The sequence below is a fragment of the Pseudorca crassidens genome, chromosome 6 (genome assembly GCF_039906515.1).
Source record: "Pseudorca crassidens isolate mPseCra1 chromosome 6, mPseCra1.hap1, whole genome shotgun sequence".
Lineage (NCBI taxonomy): Eukaryota > Metazoa > Chordata > Mammalia > Artiodactyla > Delphinidae > Pseudorca > Pseudorca crassidens.
The window spans coordinates 25028920-25049706 of NC_090301.1; the positions used below are offsets into that span (position 1 = coordinate 25028920).

The 20787-nt window shown below is 34.8% G+C and overlaps 1 protein-coding gene across 1 annotated transcript in view; it reads left to right on the forward strand.

The window, feature by feature from the left end:
• ERBB4 (erb-b2 receptor tyrosine kinase 4) overlaps positions 1-20787 on the forward strand; it is a 1112967-nt gene that overhangs the window by 585996 nt on the left and 506184 nt on the right. The window contains exon 3 of the mRNA XM_067740710.1: positions 8430-8616. Coding sequence (XP_067596811.1) covers positions 8430-8616 — 187 coding nt within the window. The remainder of the gene's footprint in view (positions 1-8429; positions 8617-20787) is intronic.

Here is a 20787-nt window from a genome sequence, read left to right on the forward strand (position 1 = left end):
CACAGCCTGGGGAGCCTTATGGGCTCAGCCTCCTTGCTCCTCAGGGGGACCTTCATGGTTGTGATATCCCACTACTTGTGTGTGGCCACACCAACAGTGAGAGTTCTAATCAGACCGCATCTCTGCCCCTCATACCCATCTCAGTGTGTCCTTTTCTTTGTATCTTTAGTTGTAGAAAACCTGTTCTGCTAGCCTTCAGGTATTTTTGAGAGATAATTTTTGTGTATATATTTGTAGCTTTGGTGTGTCCATGGAAGGAGGTGAACTCAGGATTTTCCTACTTCACCATCTTGATCCAGAAACACTAAATCTTAATACTATATTTTAGATAATTATAAAAGAGTATTAAAATGCCAATTTGGAATTGAGGTTTAAAAATATAATCCAACCTGTATAAACACATGGGAAAAATATTTTTAAATTAGAGATGATGGAAATTTTAACAGTACAGATTTTCTTTTTGAAATATAGACACTTAAAATTGAGATTTGTGTGTGATTATGTAAATGGATTTACAAAAGCTCCCAATTTAATTTGTACAATCTAATTCTAGTGTAAAATGTCTATGATATGGCAGTATAGCCGAGATAAGGTCAGGAGATGAAGGACCAATTGGGAATGTAGATCTGAAGAGGGATTATTAAGAACCCTCTGGCCAGCTAAGAAAGATATAGAGGACAAAAAAAAAAGATGATTACTTTGAGAGAGGTGAGATAAGTAGTTCTCGTTTCAATGGAACTATGGTATTCAATGCAAGGAAGTCATGAGTTGAAAGCTGGCTAGGTGGCCAGTGATGAATGAATAGCCTGTAGATTTCTTAGAGAGTAGGGTTGGTAGCAGTACTACCACATAAGAGACTGGCTGGTAATAGCTGAGAGATTGCAGTTTTGCTGGGAAGAACTGGATTAGATTCTCTGTCCCTTGAGTGTTGTTTCATGCTGTGTAAAATGATGAATTTAAATCTACCACAGTCAGGTACCTGACATTTTGCGTTACTCTATTTTCCCAAATCTAATTAGATCAGACTTTGAGCTCCTGCTTGCCAGTGTGGTCTAATCATTGGATTTTTAAGGAAAGTGGGAAAACTGAAAGCAAGATTCTAAAGCCAAATACTCTATAATGTTTGGAGGTTTCACATGTGAGTTAGATATTTGACAGTCAATTTCTATCTCTATGCAACTGGAATATGTAATGGTTGCTATATGCTTACTAATTTTTTTGTGGTAAATTTCTTAATATCTTATCATAGTTAAGAATATTCTCTGCTTTAGAAATTCCCAGGTTTGCTGTAAGGGCAGAGACAGAAATTAATTGCCTAGGGAAACTTAATGGAAAGCCCTACTGTCAGAGAGGCTGCAATTTGCTACTACATTTGTCACCGTCAGAGAACACATAAATTCTGCAGTCATTACAAGCAGAGGGGTTTTTTTCTCCCAATCCCCCATTCCCATAGTTCTCTGCTCCGCACTATTCTCTGTGATACTACAGATTTATTTAATTCAAGTCTACTGATCATAAGTAATCACTATTATATTTGTGTACATCTTGACTAATGGAATATGTTAGTATTACTTGTGGATAATACCTAATTGGGTATGAGTGCATAAGGCACTGGAGTAGAAGATAGGAATTCAGAACTATTTTGACTTGCTACAGAAAGTCTTGGCAAAAGTGAATAGGTATATTTTCAAAGGTGCCTAAAGAAAAATAACAAGGAATTGTTGTATAATTTGAGTAGGAAAAAATCTAGAAAACAGTGTTTTACACATTTAGCCAAGAATGTATTGTTGATTTTAATATGTGTAAAATTTTCCCTAAACACTGATTAAATATTCAGAAATTGTGAGGTACTGCAATCAGTTGAATCGTAAGGTACATGAAGGAACATTTAAGGAACTATTCGCTATTCCCACTAAGTACAAAATTAGAGAAAATCAACTGTAATTAAAGAATAAGAGAATTGTTTCAAATACAAAAAAAATGAACAGTGGTTATAAGAGTTGTGAAATGCAATAGAGATTTAGAAATAATAAAGACTGATTTTTCTGGGATGATCTGAAGGTAAATGGAAAGCCCAGTGCAGCAGTACAATCTCTTCAATCTTTGGTTGAATGACACCCACTGAAAATACTGGGAAGTTTATAACTGCAGATTTAACATTTTTTTCTTAAAATATTATGTGGGAAAAATGGTTATGAATTTTTGTCCTTCAGAACAAACCATGCATTTTTTTTCTAAGCTTATTGCTAATATGGTATGAGAAGTTGGTCAGATTTCTTTCATTTTTCCATTTCTTTTGATTTCCATCATCAAATGCCATGGACAACAAATTGTCCCTTGGATTAGAAGAGTTTTGAAGCATTTAAAAGTTTAATGATCGTCAATGGTATTCACTCCTTGAACAAAGTAGCTGTGGAAGCGTACATTGACAATGGAAATCAATCAGTCTTAGTCAGCAGCAGCTTGCACCACAAAGAGAAATATGTCTGTAGGTGGGTATTCAGTTTTCATTTGACAAAATAGGCAGCTTCCTGGGACTAACCATACTGAACCTGAACCAGAGTCAGGGTTTTCTCTTTTCTGGTGCATTCTGATGATTTCTACTTACCACTGTGGTCCTTGGACACAAGTCATGATTGTGTTGTTCAAAGATTTTTTTTTTTATTATCAGAACGTTCATAAAATCATTTTCGATGGAAAACAATATCTAAGAAGAACTTAAGCGTTGCATTCTCCTTTTTAATTCAACAGTCATTATTGAATCTCTTTTCAGTGCCAGGGTCTGTACTAAGGGCTATAACATACACAGAAACAATATAAGGAACCAATTCAATAATTTAGGAATAAGTTGAAGAGGCAAAATATAAACATACTGAAGGTCACACAACAAAGAGGTTAAAAGCAATGGTTCTTATAAATATTTTTGTCTTCAACTCCGATTGTCCACAGGTAGTTTGTCTGCCTTGGCTATTAACAGAGATAACAGTGTTTGTAATAGCTAGCAGTTGCTGAACTCTTACAGACATTTGTCTTATATCTTCTAATCCTTATAACACCTTTATAAGAGAGGTATTGCTATTTATTTTTTAAAGATGAAGAAACTGAGGCTCAGAGAGGATAAACATTTTGATCAACACCACAAAGTTAGAAAGCATAGCCTGGCTTTGCCTAGTAGTTGAGCCCACATTTCTTACCATTATACTTTCCACAGATAAGTCCATATGCTTAAAACTTGTTTTTATTTTTATAAAAAAATTTGAGACATTTAAAAGTCTTGTGCTGCTCACATTCTTTCTAATGGCTGAAAAGAAAGGAACAATGGATAACTAACATGATTATGTGACCTAATCAGACATTGTAAGCTTAATTGACCGTTAGGTATCTCTTGACTTTTTATCCATATTTCTTAGTGACCTGCCGATATTAACTCATAAAGATGTTACTGACCCTTTTTCATTATTAAGAAATCCTGCCATTACTAAGTTGCTTCCTGTAATTTTATTTGCAATCAGTGTGCCTGGTGGCTCATGTTATCTGCAGTGGAGTTTCCCATTGAGATGTTTCAAGATATTTGTTCCCAGAAAGGTTTTAAGAGTACCTACAAGAATGTGGCTCTGAATTCCGGAAAACAGAAAACCTAGGAGGACAAAACAAGGCATATTTGTGGCTTTTAAATATAAGAATTTTATATTCATCTCCCATAATTCTTTAAAAATTCTTTGATTCCATGAGCCCCTCCAGATATAAATCTTGGGTTGAGGGATTTGCTATAATCTTTTTCCTCTTAATATTTATATTATTTGCTGTGTAGGAGTTAGTGGTATGTGGGATGAGTGAATAGGATCTTCACCATCATTATTAGCAAATAATTCATCATGAATGAATTACATATCACCTACTTATGGGCGGCTTTGTTCAAAATGGTTTGAACATATGCTTTCTCAGCATTAACACATCATGATGCCCAGAGTTCCCACTGCAAAAGGATTATTTGTTAAAGTAATGGTTAAGTTACATGCATTATTTTGCAAGACCAGAGGGTAATAAATAAGCAGAATGGGTAATGAAAGAGACTCATTTTAGGCACAAGAATCTCAATTAAAGCAGTAAATCCCTCCAGTCCCAGAATCTGGACAAGGGAGTAGCTGTTGCTATTAACCTGACCTTTTATGAAGATAACAAAAATGTTTCTAAGAATACTTTAATGCACACTCTGGAATGAGGAGTACATACATTTTACAATGCAATTAATTCAAATATTTATACATTAAATACTATGTGAAAACAAAGATGCTCTTAGTTATATTTTACTTTCTCATGTAGCTAAAGGCACTTGGAGCATCCTCTTCTATGATTAGTTGTTTTTTCTCTATATTTTCACCATTGTTCTTGGCTTATATCCGTAACACTTTTTATACTAAAGGCTTTATTATTTGTGGGTTATTTGTAGCCTCTGCTAATGTGTGGTCCAAAAGCCATGCCAAATGGTGCATCTGTATCAATTAATAGCTAAAAAGAATTTATCCCTCTAATAAACACTGCAGAATTGCCTACTGACATTGTGTCTTTGTTCATAAACCTCTTCATTTTCCTGAGTGTGCTTCACCTGTGTTTTCTCTGATAATCCCATCAATGTGACCTTCTATCCTAAGATAAGCCAATAGATTTTTACAGTTTTTGTTAAAAAGATCCACTTCTTAGGTGAAGTTAGAGCTAATGGTGAGTTTGTTAGGAAGAATGATGGATATTATAATATGTTTTAGACAAAGGATTAATAATATATCCTCTTCCCCAACATTTATTATAGTGCTATTATTGTAACCTAGAGCAGCTGATAATAATTATATATAAGCCAAAAAAATAAATTATTTTTATAATGAATGAAATAATTTTACTTTTTAGACCAAATGATGTTAGAAATTGTTTATGATCTCTCTTTTAAGAACTCAAAGGGATAACAGCACAATCATTGGAACAGTGGTTGAAGGAGAACTTGTAGGGCTCTAGGGCTCCACTATTCCAGGCAAGTGTGATTTTAAAACAAATTGTGGCATGCAAACAAGGCATGCCACTGCTGATCTTTAACCCCTCTTCCCATTCCCCAGAGCATTCATCTCTTCCATACAAAATGCTCAGTGTCTCAGGAATTCCCGTTGTGACATAGAGTTCCCAATTTGATGCCAGACATGAGTAGTTTCATGTGTCCCTTGCCTCTTTGTTGCCACCTTTGCTCTATTAGCATTCTACTCATCACGATGATGAGTGGTAACATGTTTATCCTTAAGAATTGTGGACCTGGGACCTTCCCTGGTGGCGCAGCAGTTAAGAATCTGCCTGCCAATGCAGGGGACATGGGTTCGAGCCCTGGTCCGGGAAGATCCCACATGCCGCGGAGCAACTAAGCCCGTGTACCACAACTACTGAGCCTGCGCCCTAGAGCCCGTGAGCCAAAACTACTGAAGCCTGCGCGCCTAGAGCCCATGCTCTGCAACAAAAGAAGCCACCGCAATGAGAAGCCCGCCCACCGCAGCGAAGAGTAGCCCCCGCTTGCCGCAACTAGAGAAAGCCCACGTGCAGTCAAAAATATAAATAAATAAATTAATTAAAAAAAAAAAAGAATTGTGGACCTGGGACAATATACATGGAGGCCTACATACTGTGGGGCTTATTGTTTATTATAAATCAAGCAAATGTTATTCAATAAAATAAGTTCTATCCTCCCATTTTGATGGATATATCTTTATAACAACCTGGAAAGCCAAGTGAAATGTTAGAATTTTTGGACTCCTCAGGAATATGGTGGCATAGAAAGAGATGGCCTCCAGCTTCCAGCCCCTCCTTCACCTAGTTCTATCCAGTTTTGTGAGAGGTCTTGCACACAAGTGAATGGACACTCTAGTCCACACATCCAGGATCCATACACTCTCCCCTTAAACATCTGCACCTGGACCACCCATCTTTCTTAACTGTATGCAAATTGGTGGCACAGTCTGTGGTCTGGGGGACAGAACAGAACTGGGAAAGATGATATTACAGGCCCTGTACTCGGGTGTGGGGGGTGGCTTTTGAGGAATGGAATTCTGGGTTCACAGGGGTTTGGAGCATGATCTGTCTAGAAGAGGGCATTGCAGGCTGCGGGTGGGTACTCCTCTGGACTCCGTAGACTACCTAGTGGTGAAGGTATGGCCAGAGAAGAGCCAGAGTGTTCAGCAAACATTTGTTGGTTTCTTACTAAGTACTAGCACTGTTCTGGTCCCCTGGGAAACATGAGTGAACAAATTAAAATGTTTGCCCTTATAGTGCTTATATTCTGGGAAATAGAGAAAAAAATCTATAAATACTAAATGTAGTAAATACATAAACTATATATTATGTTAGCGTGTGAGAAGTACTGTAGAAACAATAAAAATTAGAGCAAGGAAAGATGGGAGGGTTGCCATGTTAAACAGATCAGTCAGGCTTGGCCTCAACTGAGAAGGTAGATTTGAGCAAAAACTTGAAGGCAGTGAGGAAATCAGCCAAGAAGATAATAAGAGGGAGAGACGCTCAGGCCCTTAAAAGTACAGTGAGCACCTCAAGGTAGGACCATTCTCAGCATGTTGAAAGAACAACAAAGAGACCAGCAAATCTGGAAAGAGCGAGCAAGGTGTAGAGTTAAAAAGAGAAGTCAGAAAAAGAATGATGACCAGATCATACAGTGTAGCACCGTCCAGTAGGAATACAATGAGAGCCATAAAAATGTAATTTAAAATTTTCATGTGGCCACAAAAAAAGGTACAAAGAAACAGGTAAAAATCAACTTTAATAATGCATCTAGTAAAAATCAGTTTATCTAAAATGTTTTCATTTCAACATGCAATCTTTGAAATCCAGAGTGTATTTTACACTGACAACACATCTCAGTTCGTACGAGCTACATTTCAGTTGTTCAGTAGCCACGTATGATTAGTGGTTGCTCTACTGGACAACACAGATATAGGTTTTGACTCATCCTTGAAAGAACTTTGACTGTTACCCTGAGTGATTTGGGAGGCATTTCAGTTTCAAGAATTGAAGTGTCATGATTCGATCTATGTTTTAAAAACATCAGGGCTAGCCTTAACTGAGAATACACCAAAAGGGATCAAGCGTAGAAACAGGGAGACCCGTTACAGTAATCTTGATGAAGAATGACAGTGGCTCAGAGGATACCAGTGGATGCCCTAAGTGGTTGAATTGCTAATCCTTTTAAAGATAGAACAAATAGGATGAATTGCATTTGGTGTGGGAAAGGGAAGTCAAGAATGATCCCAAGACTTTGGCCTGAATAACAGGAAGGATGGATTGACATCAACTAAGATGACCAAGACTGTTAGGAGGATGGGGAAAGAAGATAGATGTTCAGTCTTGGGAAGGTGTATCTGAGAAGCCTATGAGGCATCCAAGTGAAGATGCAGAGTAGGCTTGGTTATGAGTCTGGAGTTTAGGAGAGAGTTTGGATGTAAAAGTTTGGAGATCATCAACCTTAAAATTGGGTAAGACAAGGGGGGAAGAGTAGATAGAAGAGAGGACCAAGGACTGAGCATTGGGACATCTGAAATTAAGAGATCTAAAATAGCATGAAATTGACATCAAATAATATCAAATATTTGAGCACTTTTGAATTATGTTTAATTAAAAAAATAAGATGTATATCCACTACTGTCATTATTTGCATTTTACTAAAATCTATAGCTTTAGATGAAGCCTAAAGCCCTTTTTGTGATTTTTTTTTTGCTTTAAAATGTCTCACAAACCTTTAAGTAATTAACTTATATTATAGACAACTACATTTAAAAAATAAACAGTCAAAATAAAAATTGTGGTTGTAATAAAATTAGAAACCATAATCAGTATCTAATGCATATTTTTATATATAAATATATGCATATATTCGCCAGAGATGTATAAGGCAATTGTTCTTTGATAACTATAGATTTAAACACTAATATAGCAGCTTGAAATCTGTCCCACAGTCTACAGTCTACAAACTAAGGCATCTTTGTTTTATTTGTGATAAGCTTACCAATTTGTTTTCTTTAAATATAAAGTTTGATTGATGGTTACGTGTTCTTACCTCATTTTAGTCTGTCGGAGAATGAGATCTTTATTCCTTTCATTATATTCAGATCTCAAATATGAGGAATGCTTCATACAATAAAATTCATTCTTTTTACTATAAACACATTCATGACTTTTAAAAAAATACAACTAATTCTTCAAATGAGATTCTAACCCTTGTGATCTTGTGTGTCAAGGCAATTATTTATAGTATAATATGGAAATTAGTGTATTCAATTAAAATCTGAAAATTGGAATTAAATAACTCATTTTTATCTAAATGACTACATAAACATACTGACAAACAGTTTTTAATTATTTAACACAGGCAATTGTTTGTGTCTTTTCAGTCTATAAGAGAAGTCACAGGCTACGTGTTGGTGGCTCTTAATCAGTTTCGCTATCTGCCTCTGGAGAATTTACGCATTATTCGTGGGACAAAACTTTATGAAGATCGATATGCCTTGGCAATATTTTTAAACTACAGAAAAGATGGAAACTTTGGACTTCAAGAACTTGGATTGAAGAACTTGACTGGTAAGGAAAATATATAAAATAGCAAATGAACTCTTATTATCAATATAATAGACACACACATATGGGTGTATGGTTTCTCCAGTGTATATTACATTGAGGAACATTATAAAGCATTGAAGTATATACTATTTATTCATTTTATGAGAAATGATGCCCTGCGATTCCCTTGTTTTATGTACAGATATTGTAAATGCAGTCTGACTATATCTCAGCTGAACAGAAGTACGCTCGAAGGAAATGCTCAGTGACTGAAAACGGAGATATGAAGCAGGTTTAAGAATGCTATGTTTTGTGGTCTTAGGTGAACAGTGGACCATATCATCAAATCTCTGCAATAATACCCTAACTTTCACTTTCGTTACAGCTCAGTAAATGCACAAACCATTATATCTAGTTCCACTAATCTAGCTTTTTGTATAATCCCTTATTTTCGAAAAACATATCTAATGTATTGATCCAGTTTTGATTTCTTTTATTGAGTAGCTCACTAAATGCCATAAGTAATTCGTTCTCATAATGCTTTAAAAACATCAGTGATTTTTTTCCCCCTAAGGTTGGAAATAGGTAATTGCTAACAACTTAAATTATCATCTTGCTACAAAAAACACTTTGAGGGAATTTGTTTTGTAAGCTGGTCCTTGCAATCCCACTGATATTTTTTCAATTCATATAGTTCAGAGTTTTGGTACAGGGATTCTAATTGTGAATTTTGCCATATGTGCCTGTAACCAAAATGCACGAATTAGTAATTATATCACAGTGAGAGAAAGGAGTTTGAACTATTAATTTAATGTAAATTAATATGATCTATATATTTTGCATCAAAATATCTATTGACTTTGTGTGCGTTTGAGTCCACACAGTGTTGATGTTTCTTGATATTGGAATCTGAAATATTTTAGAAGTATTCCCTTAAAATATTAAGAAACAGATAAGATTAATATTGTCAGGTTATTAAAATTATATGCTTCTTTTATTTACAGTAGACATAAAATATATAATTTTAAGTTAGAAGTAGCTTCATAGTTATCTAGACATGAGCTAAAATTGGGATATTTTGGATGAAGAAAGGAGTGTTGATTATGTTATTTATTTTGAACATGATTGCTATAGAATTGATGACATAATGGTAAATGCAAATTGCTCAGAATTTATAGATTCCTTCATCAACATTTTTACCTTTTTTTCTTTCAAAGATAGTCTTCTTATTGAAGGGCAGGATATTTGACTAAATTGCTACTTGCATGGAAATAATGATAGGAGGAAGATTTTTGGAAATGGAACAGATAGAGAAAAATTGAATGATTGAAATTAGGAATCTAAAAATAACATGATCTAGTTAAAACTTGCCTAGGAAGCATTGTGTTTTCTTTGTGATTTTTCTCTGATTATATTAAAGAAAAATTGAATAAATTTATCTTCAAATTTTTATGATACTTAAATTATGTTATTCCAAAATATGTGCTATTTGAAGAATCTTTTCACACATAAAATTAGTCTTTAAAGAGTTCTCTTATTTATTTCCACATTAACATCAATACTATTAAAAAATTAAAAAGGAGTTATTTTGTCAAACTATGCCACATTTAAACATACCTTGTCTATTGAGTGAGCTTACACCACATCTTACTTATGATTGTGACAGTTGTTTGACTTGTTTCAATCAAAATATAACACTATTATTTAAAAAATATTACTATTCCCTAAGCTGCCAAAAAGCCTTATATTTTCCTGTGCAGCAGTAGAGATGGGTAATTAATAAATGAATAAAAGAATGATTTGAGTATTTAGAAAAAAATATGTATTTGTTCAAGAGTTATTATTAATTCATTTTTTGAATATGAGTTAATGAAAAGTACAGTAAAATAACCGGTGGAAAATTTAGACAATTTGGGAAATTTCCAGATATTTTAATATATTTATTACATAGTTGACAATTACATGCCAACATTATTCCTAGAGATAATCTAGAATCGTTGTTCGTATTTTAGGTAATAAGATCAGGAGTGTAACTCCAATTTTGAAAATCAGAAGTTATACAGTAAGCACGACTGTGTTTGTGTGTAAGAATGTATGAGGAAGGACAGGAGACATATAACTGTTCAGCTCTTCATCAAAGAGGAATTGAAGATAAAGTTTGCTCTACAGTAATATCTTACAGAGTTCAGTGTTCTAGGTAACCTGATTAAAGTAGCAAGCAAGCATTGGAGTTCACTTTAGGTGAGATTGTTTTCGTGTTTTGAAAAGATTTTTGTTTTATTTTGTTTGTTGATGGGCTATCCAAAGAAAATTGGTAAACTTTTTTTCCTTTTTTAATTTAATGTTATTGAAATATTAAGAGTAGGGCTACCAGGGCTGGCCTTAAGTTTAGACTTACCTTGTGGAATATGAGGGGAAATAGAAAACCTGCTGAGTAGTCACATGTCTCACCACCTAACTACAGTAGTGAATTAAATTTTTAACTCAGTTCTTTCTTTCTTTCTTTATGTTTGGCTGTGTTTGGGTCTTGTTTCTGTGCGAGGGCTTTCTCTAGTTGCGGCAAGCGGGGGCAGCTCTTCATCGAGGTGTGCTGGCTTCTCACTATCGCGGCCTCTCTTGTTGCGGAGCACAAGCTCCAGACGCACAGGCTCAGTAGTTGTGGCTCACAGGCCTAGTTGCTCCGCAGTGTGTGGGATCTTCCCAGACCAGGGCTCGAACCCGTGTCCCCTGCATTGGCAGGCAGATTCTCAACCACTTTGCCACCAGGGAAGCCCTTTAACTCAGTTCTTAAGGGGCCAGCAACATCAGCATCACCTGGGAACTTGTTCTAGATATGCAGATTCGTGGGCTTCACCTGAGCACTAATGGATGAGAAATTCTAGGGATGTGACCCACCAAATTTAAGGATCCCTCCAATGATTCTGATGACTATTAAAGTTTGAGAAACAATGTTCTAATTAATTAAAGATACCAAGAAATTGTAGCAAAATATCTAGTTAATCTCTTCACACTTACTCGATCCAAATAATTTTCATTCATTTATTATCTCCTGGAAGGAAGAGAAGGAATGGTACAGAGAACAGATAAGTTTTTGATTGAATGACAAGAAATATACTCTCGACTGGTGTGAGAATGCAAACAATACACTAGCAGCCTGGATGGAAATGTGGGTATAAAAGAATTTGGAAATAAAAAAGATGCCAGGAATAAAATTTCTTCCATATTACCATTTTGTCTAACACCAACTTTACGTAATGGTAAACCATTACAAGGACAATAATAATTTATTGAGAACTTTCCTTTTAAGCAAAATTTTCCTTTTGAGCACTTTCAGCAAGATAAATAACAAATACTAGTGTTGTAAAAAATAATTTTGAGATTGAGATTTTAAAGCTTTTTGATGTATCCATATTATGTTTCTCCTGAAATCTTTTTTTGCTGTGTTGACTTTAGACTAGTATGCCTTTATAATAGTATGTATGCCTCCTGCAAACTCTATCTTTGTGTAAAAGGGATGTTCGGTTAACATGAAGACTGTCATATATAACGGTTAATGGTTGGTTACCACTTATACATATATCAATTAACTCACCACTTTACCCATTCTAACTAACTTAACTTGATGCTCACCAAAAGCTATTCCTTGGACTATAAACATTACTACAGATCTCACTTAGATACTTTTATTTTGGATGTGCCCAAAGACAAGAAACATACTTAAATATATTTTCCAGAAAGACTTGTCTTACTGCTGCCACTCACATTTCCCTGGTTCATTATGGTTGAGGTGGGGCAGAGTGGAGAAGAGGCAGGTCCCTAGACTAAGGATATGCCACACAATCCAAAAGGGAATAAGGAACTTGTCATGGCAAGCTCTAGGTGCCCTGTTAACACTGGGTCATCCTTTTCTGGTCAAGAGAGAGAACATACTTCCATCAGTGTGTCTCTTCAGGCATATAATCACCTCGAGGCCACTGGGAATGACACTGCTGCATCAGAGGACAGAGCTGGACAGAGTTCATTATTACTTCCTCTTTTAAGGTCACTTGCATGTGGCTGTTGTTCTTATTAATCATTCCCAGTGATGATGTTCTGATAATTTTTTTACCAGCTCCTTCTTAGCCAAATATTCCTCTTTGAAATTCAAGCCAACATTTAATATAATATACTTACAACCTTAAGCTGATGAGCTCCTACTTGTTTAGTCACCTTTCTGGCCAAAATATAAAGGTTATTTCATTATATGGGACATAAAAACCACTGTTATTTTTCCCTTTTATAATTTATAAAATTACCGCATCTGTTAGTAATGGTGGACAGTATTATACAATTTCATCAATATATTGTAGATATGAAGGAACCTTTGAGAAGTATCTGTGTACTTATATATATTCTAGTATACATGTCCTATTTATAATGATGATAAGCCAGGTACAAATATTTTTATTCATTATTTATTTATTTATTTATGGCTGTGTTGGGTCTTTGTTGCTGCGCGCGGGCTTTCTCTAGTTGCAGCGAGTGGAGGCTACTCTTCGTTGCAGTGCGCGGGTTTCTCATTGCAGTGGCTTCTCTTGTTGCGGAGCCAGGCTCTAGTCATGCGGGCTTCAGTAGTTGCAGCACGTGGGCTCAGTAGTTGTGGCGCACAGGCTTAGCTGCTCTGCGACATGTGGGATCTTCCCGGACCAGGGATCGAACCCATGTCCCCTGATGTTAGCAGGTGGATCTTAACCACTGCACCACCAGGGAAGTCCAGTACAAATTTAATACAGGAATATGTTCATTTTTCTTAACAAATTTCACATTGAAGAATATTTGAATTTTCACCTTATGAATTATGAGAATATATCTTTTGAATGGGTGAAATTTAGGATGATACAAATACACAGTTTATATTTTCCAAGTGTTAACCAAATGTGCTGCATATTTTTAGACCTACAGATTCATATATTAATGCCTTTAATATATTATGGCTATTCTAATTGTTTGGTTAACTGTGTCACCTCAGATTATTATTTGAGATGTGGACACAAAAAAAGTAACCAAAATATAAAATGCTTAAGTTATTTTGAGAGCCCACAATAATAAGGGTGTATTAAATTTACTGAATTCTGACAGACTCAAAGTAAAGTTAAATGCTTAGTCTAGGAGATACAACATCTGAACTGATGTAACACTTGAACAGTGTCACATCTGAGCATTACATCTGAATGTCTGCCTTCAAGTATGCAAAGGCTATTAAGTAAAATAGTTCACCAGAGTAATGCAGCACCTTTTAATGTTTAAATTTCTTAACCCCCTTTGGCATTATTTGTAATGGTCAAATAATCTAATTTTGAAATAGACAGGCCACCTGTAACTGACAGTGTATATAAAAGAACATGGATGTGGAATCAGAAAAATCTCTGTTTAAATGTCATATCATCACATAAGAGTCCACGTCTCACTGAGATTTAGATTCTTCATTGTTAAAACTGAGAGGAAAATTCCACCTCACAGTGTTAGTTATAGGCACTAACAAAATAAAGCAGGGAACTTGTCAACCACAGTGCCTTTCACATAGAGGATGCTTAGGAAATCTTAGTTCTCTTATTGTTTTGTTTTTAGCTTTCCTTTGTGTCAATACACTGACAAAACAATTGTACCTGTTTCTGCATATTCAAATAGGTTCCTGTTGTTTCATTGGGGCTTTGACAAGTGATTTGTTTAGACAAAAAGATGCTCCAAGTTTCAGCATTTCTTCTGATACCACTTAGAAATTACTTTAAGTATAAACTCTCTTCCTCGGTGGTGAGAAGCCTGAGGCTTTTCTCTGTCTACTTTCAGTATGATTGCTGCCTTCAGTACTTCACAGCTCTTCTCTAGTCTTTCAGTGTCTCACCCCAAGCACCTGTTGCCCTAGCCCTTCATTTCAAATTCCCATCATCATGTTTCACCCTTCATTGGCCCTGACATTTGTCTTGACCAAGACAAGAGACATATTCATTCTAAGTTCTTTTATTGACACTAGAGTCTCTAAGCATTCTTCAGCAGCTCTGTGAAAGGTCTTAGTAATGTATGAGTGGCTTCAACCAGCCTAGTTCAGGGATTGCTGTTAAATACGATGTTTGACAAAAGTACTACCAATATTTACATAAGAAGAAGCACTCAGCATATTGTGATATCTGTAGGAAAAAAAAATGATTCCGAGAATACTCCTAGCTTAAAGTAAATTAGTTGGAAAATGATTTGATCAAAACTAACCTATAGTGAGAATGCTGTGAGTCGGATGAAATCAGCAAACAGTGGCGCATTCTTATGAAGGTGTCAATTTTTAGATCAGGTCCGCAATTTCTAAAATTGATACTCTAATCAGTATTTTTCAAAGAAGAATTGTTTGCTTGTCATATCAAACAGTGTATATTAACTAGAAAAGGAAAACGATAACAATATGTTTATGTGTATAAGTAAAACAGAAATATAGTTGAAAGAAAATGTTATAAATATGGGATCAGATAGTGTGACCATTTCAGCAAATTTCTAGGACTCATTCTCAGCTTTAGAGAACTGATGAGTGAATTTATGAAATTGAATGAAGGTAAAATGGGAATATCTCCTGCTATATGACTGATCAGAGGGGAGATTGTTATTGGAGAAATGAGACATGGGAAGAGGGATTTTCAAGGAACAGAACCATTTTTTCTCCACTAGTCATCATGTTTTCAATCACTAGTACTAAGAAAATCTACTCAGCCCATAAAAAGCACCCCCCTTGATTTATATCCCATTCAGTTTTCCTAAAAGGTCCCATTCTGTGAGCTACATTCTTTTTCATCGCTATAGAATCCTTAGGAAAAATTTTGGGAAAAACTAGCATTATGAGAGTCTCTCAGAAAAAGTTCCTGCTTAAGTCTTTAAACCCCTGTCATTATTCTTTCTTGTCTCTAAGATACACCAAGATCTGTATATTCCCCTCCCTAAGAGAAAGCATATATATTCTAAGAAAATATGTAAGGTCAACAAATTCCCTTATTAAAGCTCATTTGTTGAGACACCATGCTTGTTTGCTTATGACATTTAGAGATGGAGGAAAATCTTTGCTCCTCGGGGTCTTAAATGTAGTAAGAGAAATTGATTTGTTATCACCATAAGTCCATGCTTTCACTCTGAGAAAAAAAGCAAAGATATCAGAATAGCTACCTCATCTTTACCCCAGGACATTAGCTTTGCCAGGCGTGCAGATACTCAACTGAATAGAGTTGGCAAATTCTCTGCATCACTCCCAGTCACCAAACAACATTGGGGCCAGAAGCATTGCTTCATGGCACATCAGAACTCGAGAAGCAGTGTAAGTGGTATTTGGGGATAGCCTGCAACTGTATTTGAGCGGGAATAAAGAACGTGTGGAGTCTTTGACAAGTTTAGTTAGAGGAGGCAGCCCCAAGCTTGGCAGACCCTAAAACTCTCAGCCAGAGATAAGAAATGAGGCTACATGTTGTTCTCTTCCCATGTTTACCAAAGGCATGATACTGATAATTTCCCATGTTGTCATGGAGTTTCAACTTCACAAAATGCTTTCAAGGTTCCTTTTCTTTGTTTCACACACAGCTGGAGAGTATCTTTATTGTAATTTTACATCTAGGAAATGAGGCTTAAAGTGTTGTGGCTAATAAGGGCACCTTATTCTAGAATCTAGACCTATTTTTCATCTCTTCATATTGTGCCATTGCTAAGAAATGTTTAGGACAATTTCTCTAGGTGAGGCCATAGTCAGTGAAATATTAAAATGGCTGTAAACATAAACAATCCAAACTTTAAACAGCAGACATGAAGGTTGTGTTTTAGAAAGAACTTCCTGATTTTAATTGTTGTATAATACTTTAATACATCATGAATGTATGTACGGGAAATGGTGGTAAGTTGACAGTAAAATACAAGCAAACACATAAAATGACAATACGATAAATACTGGATATGACTTTAAAGTATCAGACCTATTAACTAATTTCATAGCTACTGCCATTCTACTACAGCTTTTTTTTTTTTTTTGCGGTACGCGGGCCTCTCATTGTTGTGGCGTCTCCCGTTGTGGAGCACAGGCTCCGGATGCGCAGCCTCCGGACGCGCAGGCTCAGCGGCCGTGGCTCACGGGCCCAGTTGCTCTACGGCATGTGGGATCTTCCCGGACCGGGGCACGAACCCGTGTCCCCTACATCGGCAGGCGGACTCTCAACCACTGCGCCACCAGGGAAGCCCCTCTACTACAGCTTTTTAAAACTCGAAGTTACTGAATTCAGCCATAACTCAAATGTTTATTAATAGACTCCGTTTTACTGGTAAAGTTAAGGATTCTTTTGGAAAATGATGTCAATTCAAATATTTGTTAGCTTTGTTTTCTTCCACTTTTATATTCAAGACATTGTACTGAGACATGAACTATTCCAAATTATCTCTACCTGTTTTCTCTCAGTAAATATTATATTTCTGACAAATATTTACCCACCAACTGCAATGTGAATGTATTTTCCCCAATTATTTTATTATTATTTTTTACTCAAGCATCTCTGTGGAGTTAAGTGCCTTCATTTTAATCTGTTTTACCTTCTAAAGCAGCACTGTCCAATAGAACTTTCTGTGATGATAGAAACATTCAGTCTGTGCTCCATAATTGAGTAGCCATTAGCCAAATGTAGCTACTGAGAACTTGAAAGGTGGCTAGTGCGATGAAGGAAATTAATTTTTAATTTTATCTAATGTAGTTTATTTAAATTTAAATAGCCAAATGTGGTTAGTGGCAGTCATATTAGATAGTGAAGCATTAAAGGACAGCATATTTTACTGAACCCAACGCAGGAGGCAATTAAATTTACAAGCCTGGAGAATCAGAGCACAGGCTCTGAATCCGGACCTCCTCCGTTGAAATCCTTTTTTGAGGCAAGTGATTCAATGTTTTGAGGCTTGATTTCCTCTTCAACTGAGTGTAATGAGAACACTTAGTTCATAAGACAGTTGTGAAAGTTGAATTATAAACTACATATAGCATTAAATGCAGTTCCTGAAATAGATGTCATTCATTATTACTTGAGAAGAAGAATGCTTTTGGTCCAAATAATAGAAACAGTCTATTTTTACAACCATTGAAAGCATGTTTGACTTATATAATCAAATTGTAAGTTATAAAAGGTGTCATTTGTGATTTAGGACCTAACCATATTATATTTGAGTAAGCTGGGTTCTGGATGTCGTGCTTTGCTTCTTAATATGCTTTAAACTGCTAATTATTATGACTTTAGATTTCTGTTTGTCAGAAATCTGACTTTTTATAAATGAGATTTTTATTCTCCCTTTCATTTCCCACAGTGTAAGCATCTAGTTATAAGTAGGTCCCTATGTCTATTTCTTAAATAAGTTCATTGAAAAAGTTAAGGACTAGGAGATTTTAATGACTTTTACAGCTAAGAAACTATATTGAAAAGTCTGCTGAGAATTATTTCTGGCACAGACAATGCCCATATCTTTAGGATGTTCCAGTTTATGTTGAAAGTTTTTCTTTGTTACATAATATTTATTTAATAACAGATAACAAAAGAAACTCTTCTATGAAACATTTTATCAAATAGGTAACTACGATATTTCATCAAATTTAAGTCATTATTAATTTTGAAAAAATATTTTTGGCCATTGTTTGCACGCCACACTAAAAAAGAGAAAAAGTAAAATCCCAGCATAAATGTAAATGATTGTATGAAAAATTGAGATCTTAGCAATATTAAATATGAAAATTGTATGCATTTTAGAATTGATAAATTAATAATATATAAAGAAAATAGAGATACAACAAACCTCTTATTATTTTCTGTATCATAGCACAATAGCTGTTCTTGTAATGGTAAAACTACTGTGGAAGTATTTGAAACAAGTTGCAATAGAAATGGCCAATATTTCATAAACGATGAATGGTATTTTCCATTTATCTGTATCTATCAGAGAATAGGTAAAAGTGAATTTGCATGGCTTAACACCTTTTGATGTAATAAACATTACTAAACAGGAAATTTGAATTATTGTTTTTTTTGTTCCTGGATATAATTGGCTTATTGACTGTATTGGCAAAAGAGAAGGAAATAATTTCAAAGGTAAAAAAAAAAATCATTTATTCTAGGAATGTCCCTTAAACATTCCTCTCTTAGTAATGCATATCAGTTAGATTATTATAAGATATATGACAGAAAAGAAGATCTTTTCACTTGTATCTTTTTGACCAGTCTGCTTGGAAGTTCAGTGCAATGCTTTTCTCTGTTATTCTACCTCTCATAGTATTTTACCCTTCTCCTACTCTTCATACTTTATGGCCCATTTTGTGAAATATATTTTATACTTTCTAACTATAATTCTATTGTAAGCTAAGTCAGATTGTTTTGGTTATTAAATCATAATAACCATAACAATTTTGAGGAATACCTGCAGGGAAAAGTGAAGAAAAATGATAATCCATAACCTTTTTCTTCCTTCTAAGACCATTCAATTCACACAATTTCATTTGCGCTGTGATGCAAATTAGAGGTTTGATTTTTGTGGTATCAGTAATGTGGAAAAAAGCTGATATCAGAAAGAGCATTTTTGATTTTTCAATCTGCTATGAAATAAAGGGACTTCAAACTTTAATTAGATATTTTAACGGCATTTAATGAGCATATTCTGGCAATTATTGACAAAATATCTATTTCAATTTTAATGGTTCCCAAATCCTCTAAACACTCTGCTTTAATGTTTGGTGGGTTGGTTCTATATTATGTAGAATTATACATCTGGTGATGTCTCATCAAGAATCCTACTATAAATTCTGCTAGCTTCTAAACTATAATTTCACTAAAATTCTTTTAGTCTTTGTGTCTTTGTTTTTAACTATACCTGCCCCTTTTAGCATAATAAATCTAGGAAACAAAATATCTATATGGCATAATAAATCCAAGGATGTATGTACTACTATTACTATTATTATTAACAATAATAATAATGATGACATCCATAATTAATAAGCATTTACTATATATGTTACTGGTTTATAAATATTGTCTCTCTTCATCCTTATGATAAAACTCCAATTAGTAGGTTACTGTGGTTATTAACATTTTGAAGATGAAGAAACTGCAGTTTTCAAATATTAAGCAACATGCCACAGAGCTCACAATAATCTATGGGGTTCAGATTTGAAGCCAGGTGGTATAATTCCAGATTTTCCTTTATCACCATGCTATAGAGATTCTGAGAAGGAAGGAGGTCATGTGACACTGAACTTTTATCATCTCCTGCTATGTGTGAATGAATGGAGAATCTGTGAAGTTACTTATATGGTCCAGGTCATACTCCTCATTCAATCTTTCTTTCTTCTATTTCCTAATGAGGCTTTGCTTAGTGTAGATACCTTACTTAAGAAGTTAAATTATTGTAAAAAAGATGCAGACTGCATAAGTAGATTGAATTATTTCTCACAATATTGAAAAACATTTCTGCAGGCTATTTAGGTTTATTCCTACAGATATTAGGAACGAAAATGATGGAGTGTACTAACAGAATTAAGTGAAGTGCCCTAATTGGGAAATGGCCTGATAACCTTTTCTAAAATTAACACTAGAATTAAAAACAAAAACAGATAAACAAGTGTATTTTTTGTGTGTTTTATTTTGTTTTGATTAACTCTAGAGGTTGTACATTTGGTCAAGGTATGTTTTTTGATCCTTGTCTTAGTCTAGTGCTCTTTCTACTATATTATTCCAAAAATGATTTTATTTAAGGTATTAGAGAGAGGGAGTTAACAATTTTTAAGTTTTTTTTAAAAATATATTTCAATCTATATGTGCTTAGGTATGAATTCTCATTCACTAAAGGGAAGAAAATTAAACAAAAGTAATTCTAGAGTTCATGTATGACTCAGTTGTAATCCAAATTCACCACCTATCTACAAAATACTATGAAATTTGACATGTGCTTTATAGTGTCATTCAAAGAATACTGTTTAGTATGTTTTGCAATGAAAAGATGGAAGAGATAATGAAGTAGTTAGTACTTGGCATACCTATAAATATATCTTTTACCTAACCTAAGTAGAAAAGTGAAATGAAGCAAGAAGCAGCCTATGTCACAGCTATCACTTTTCACATAGTGAATGCGTGGCTGAATTTCACACCTATGCATTACATTGTCATTTCATGT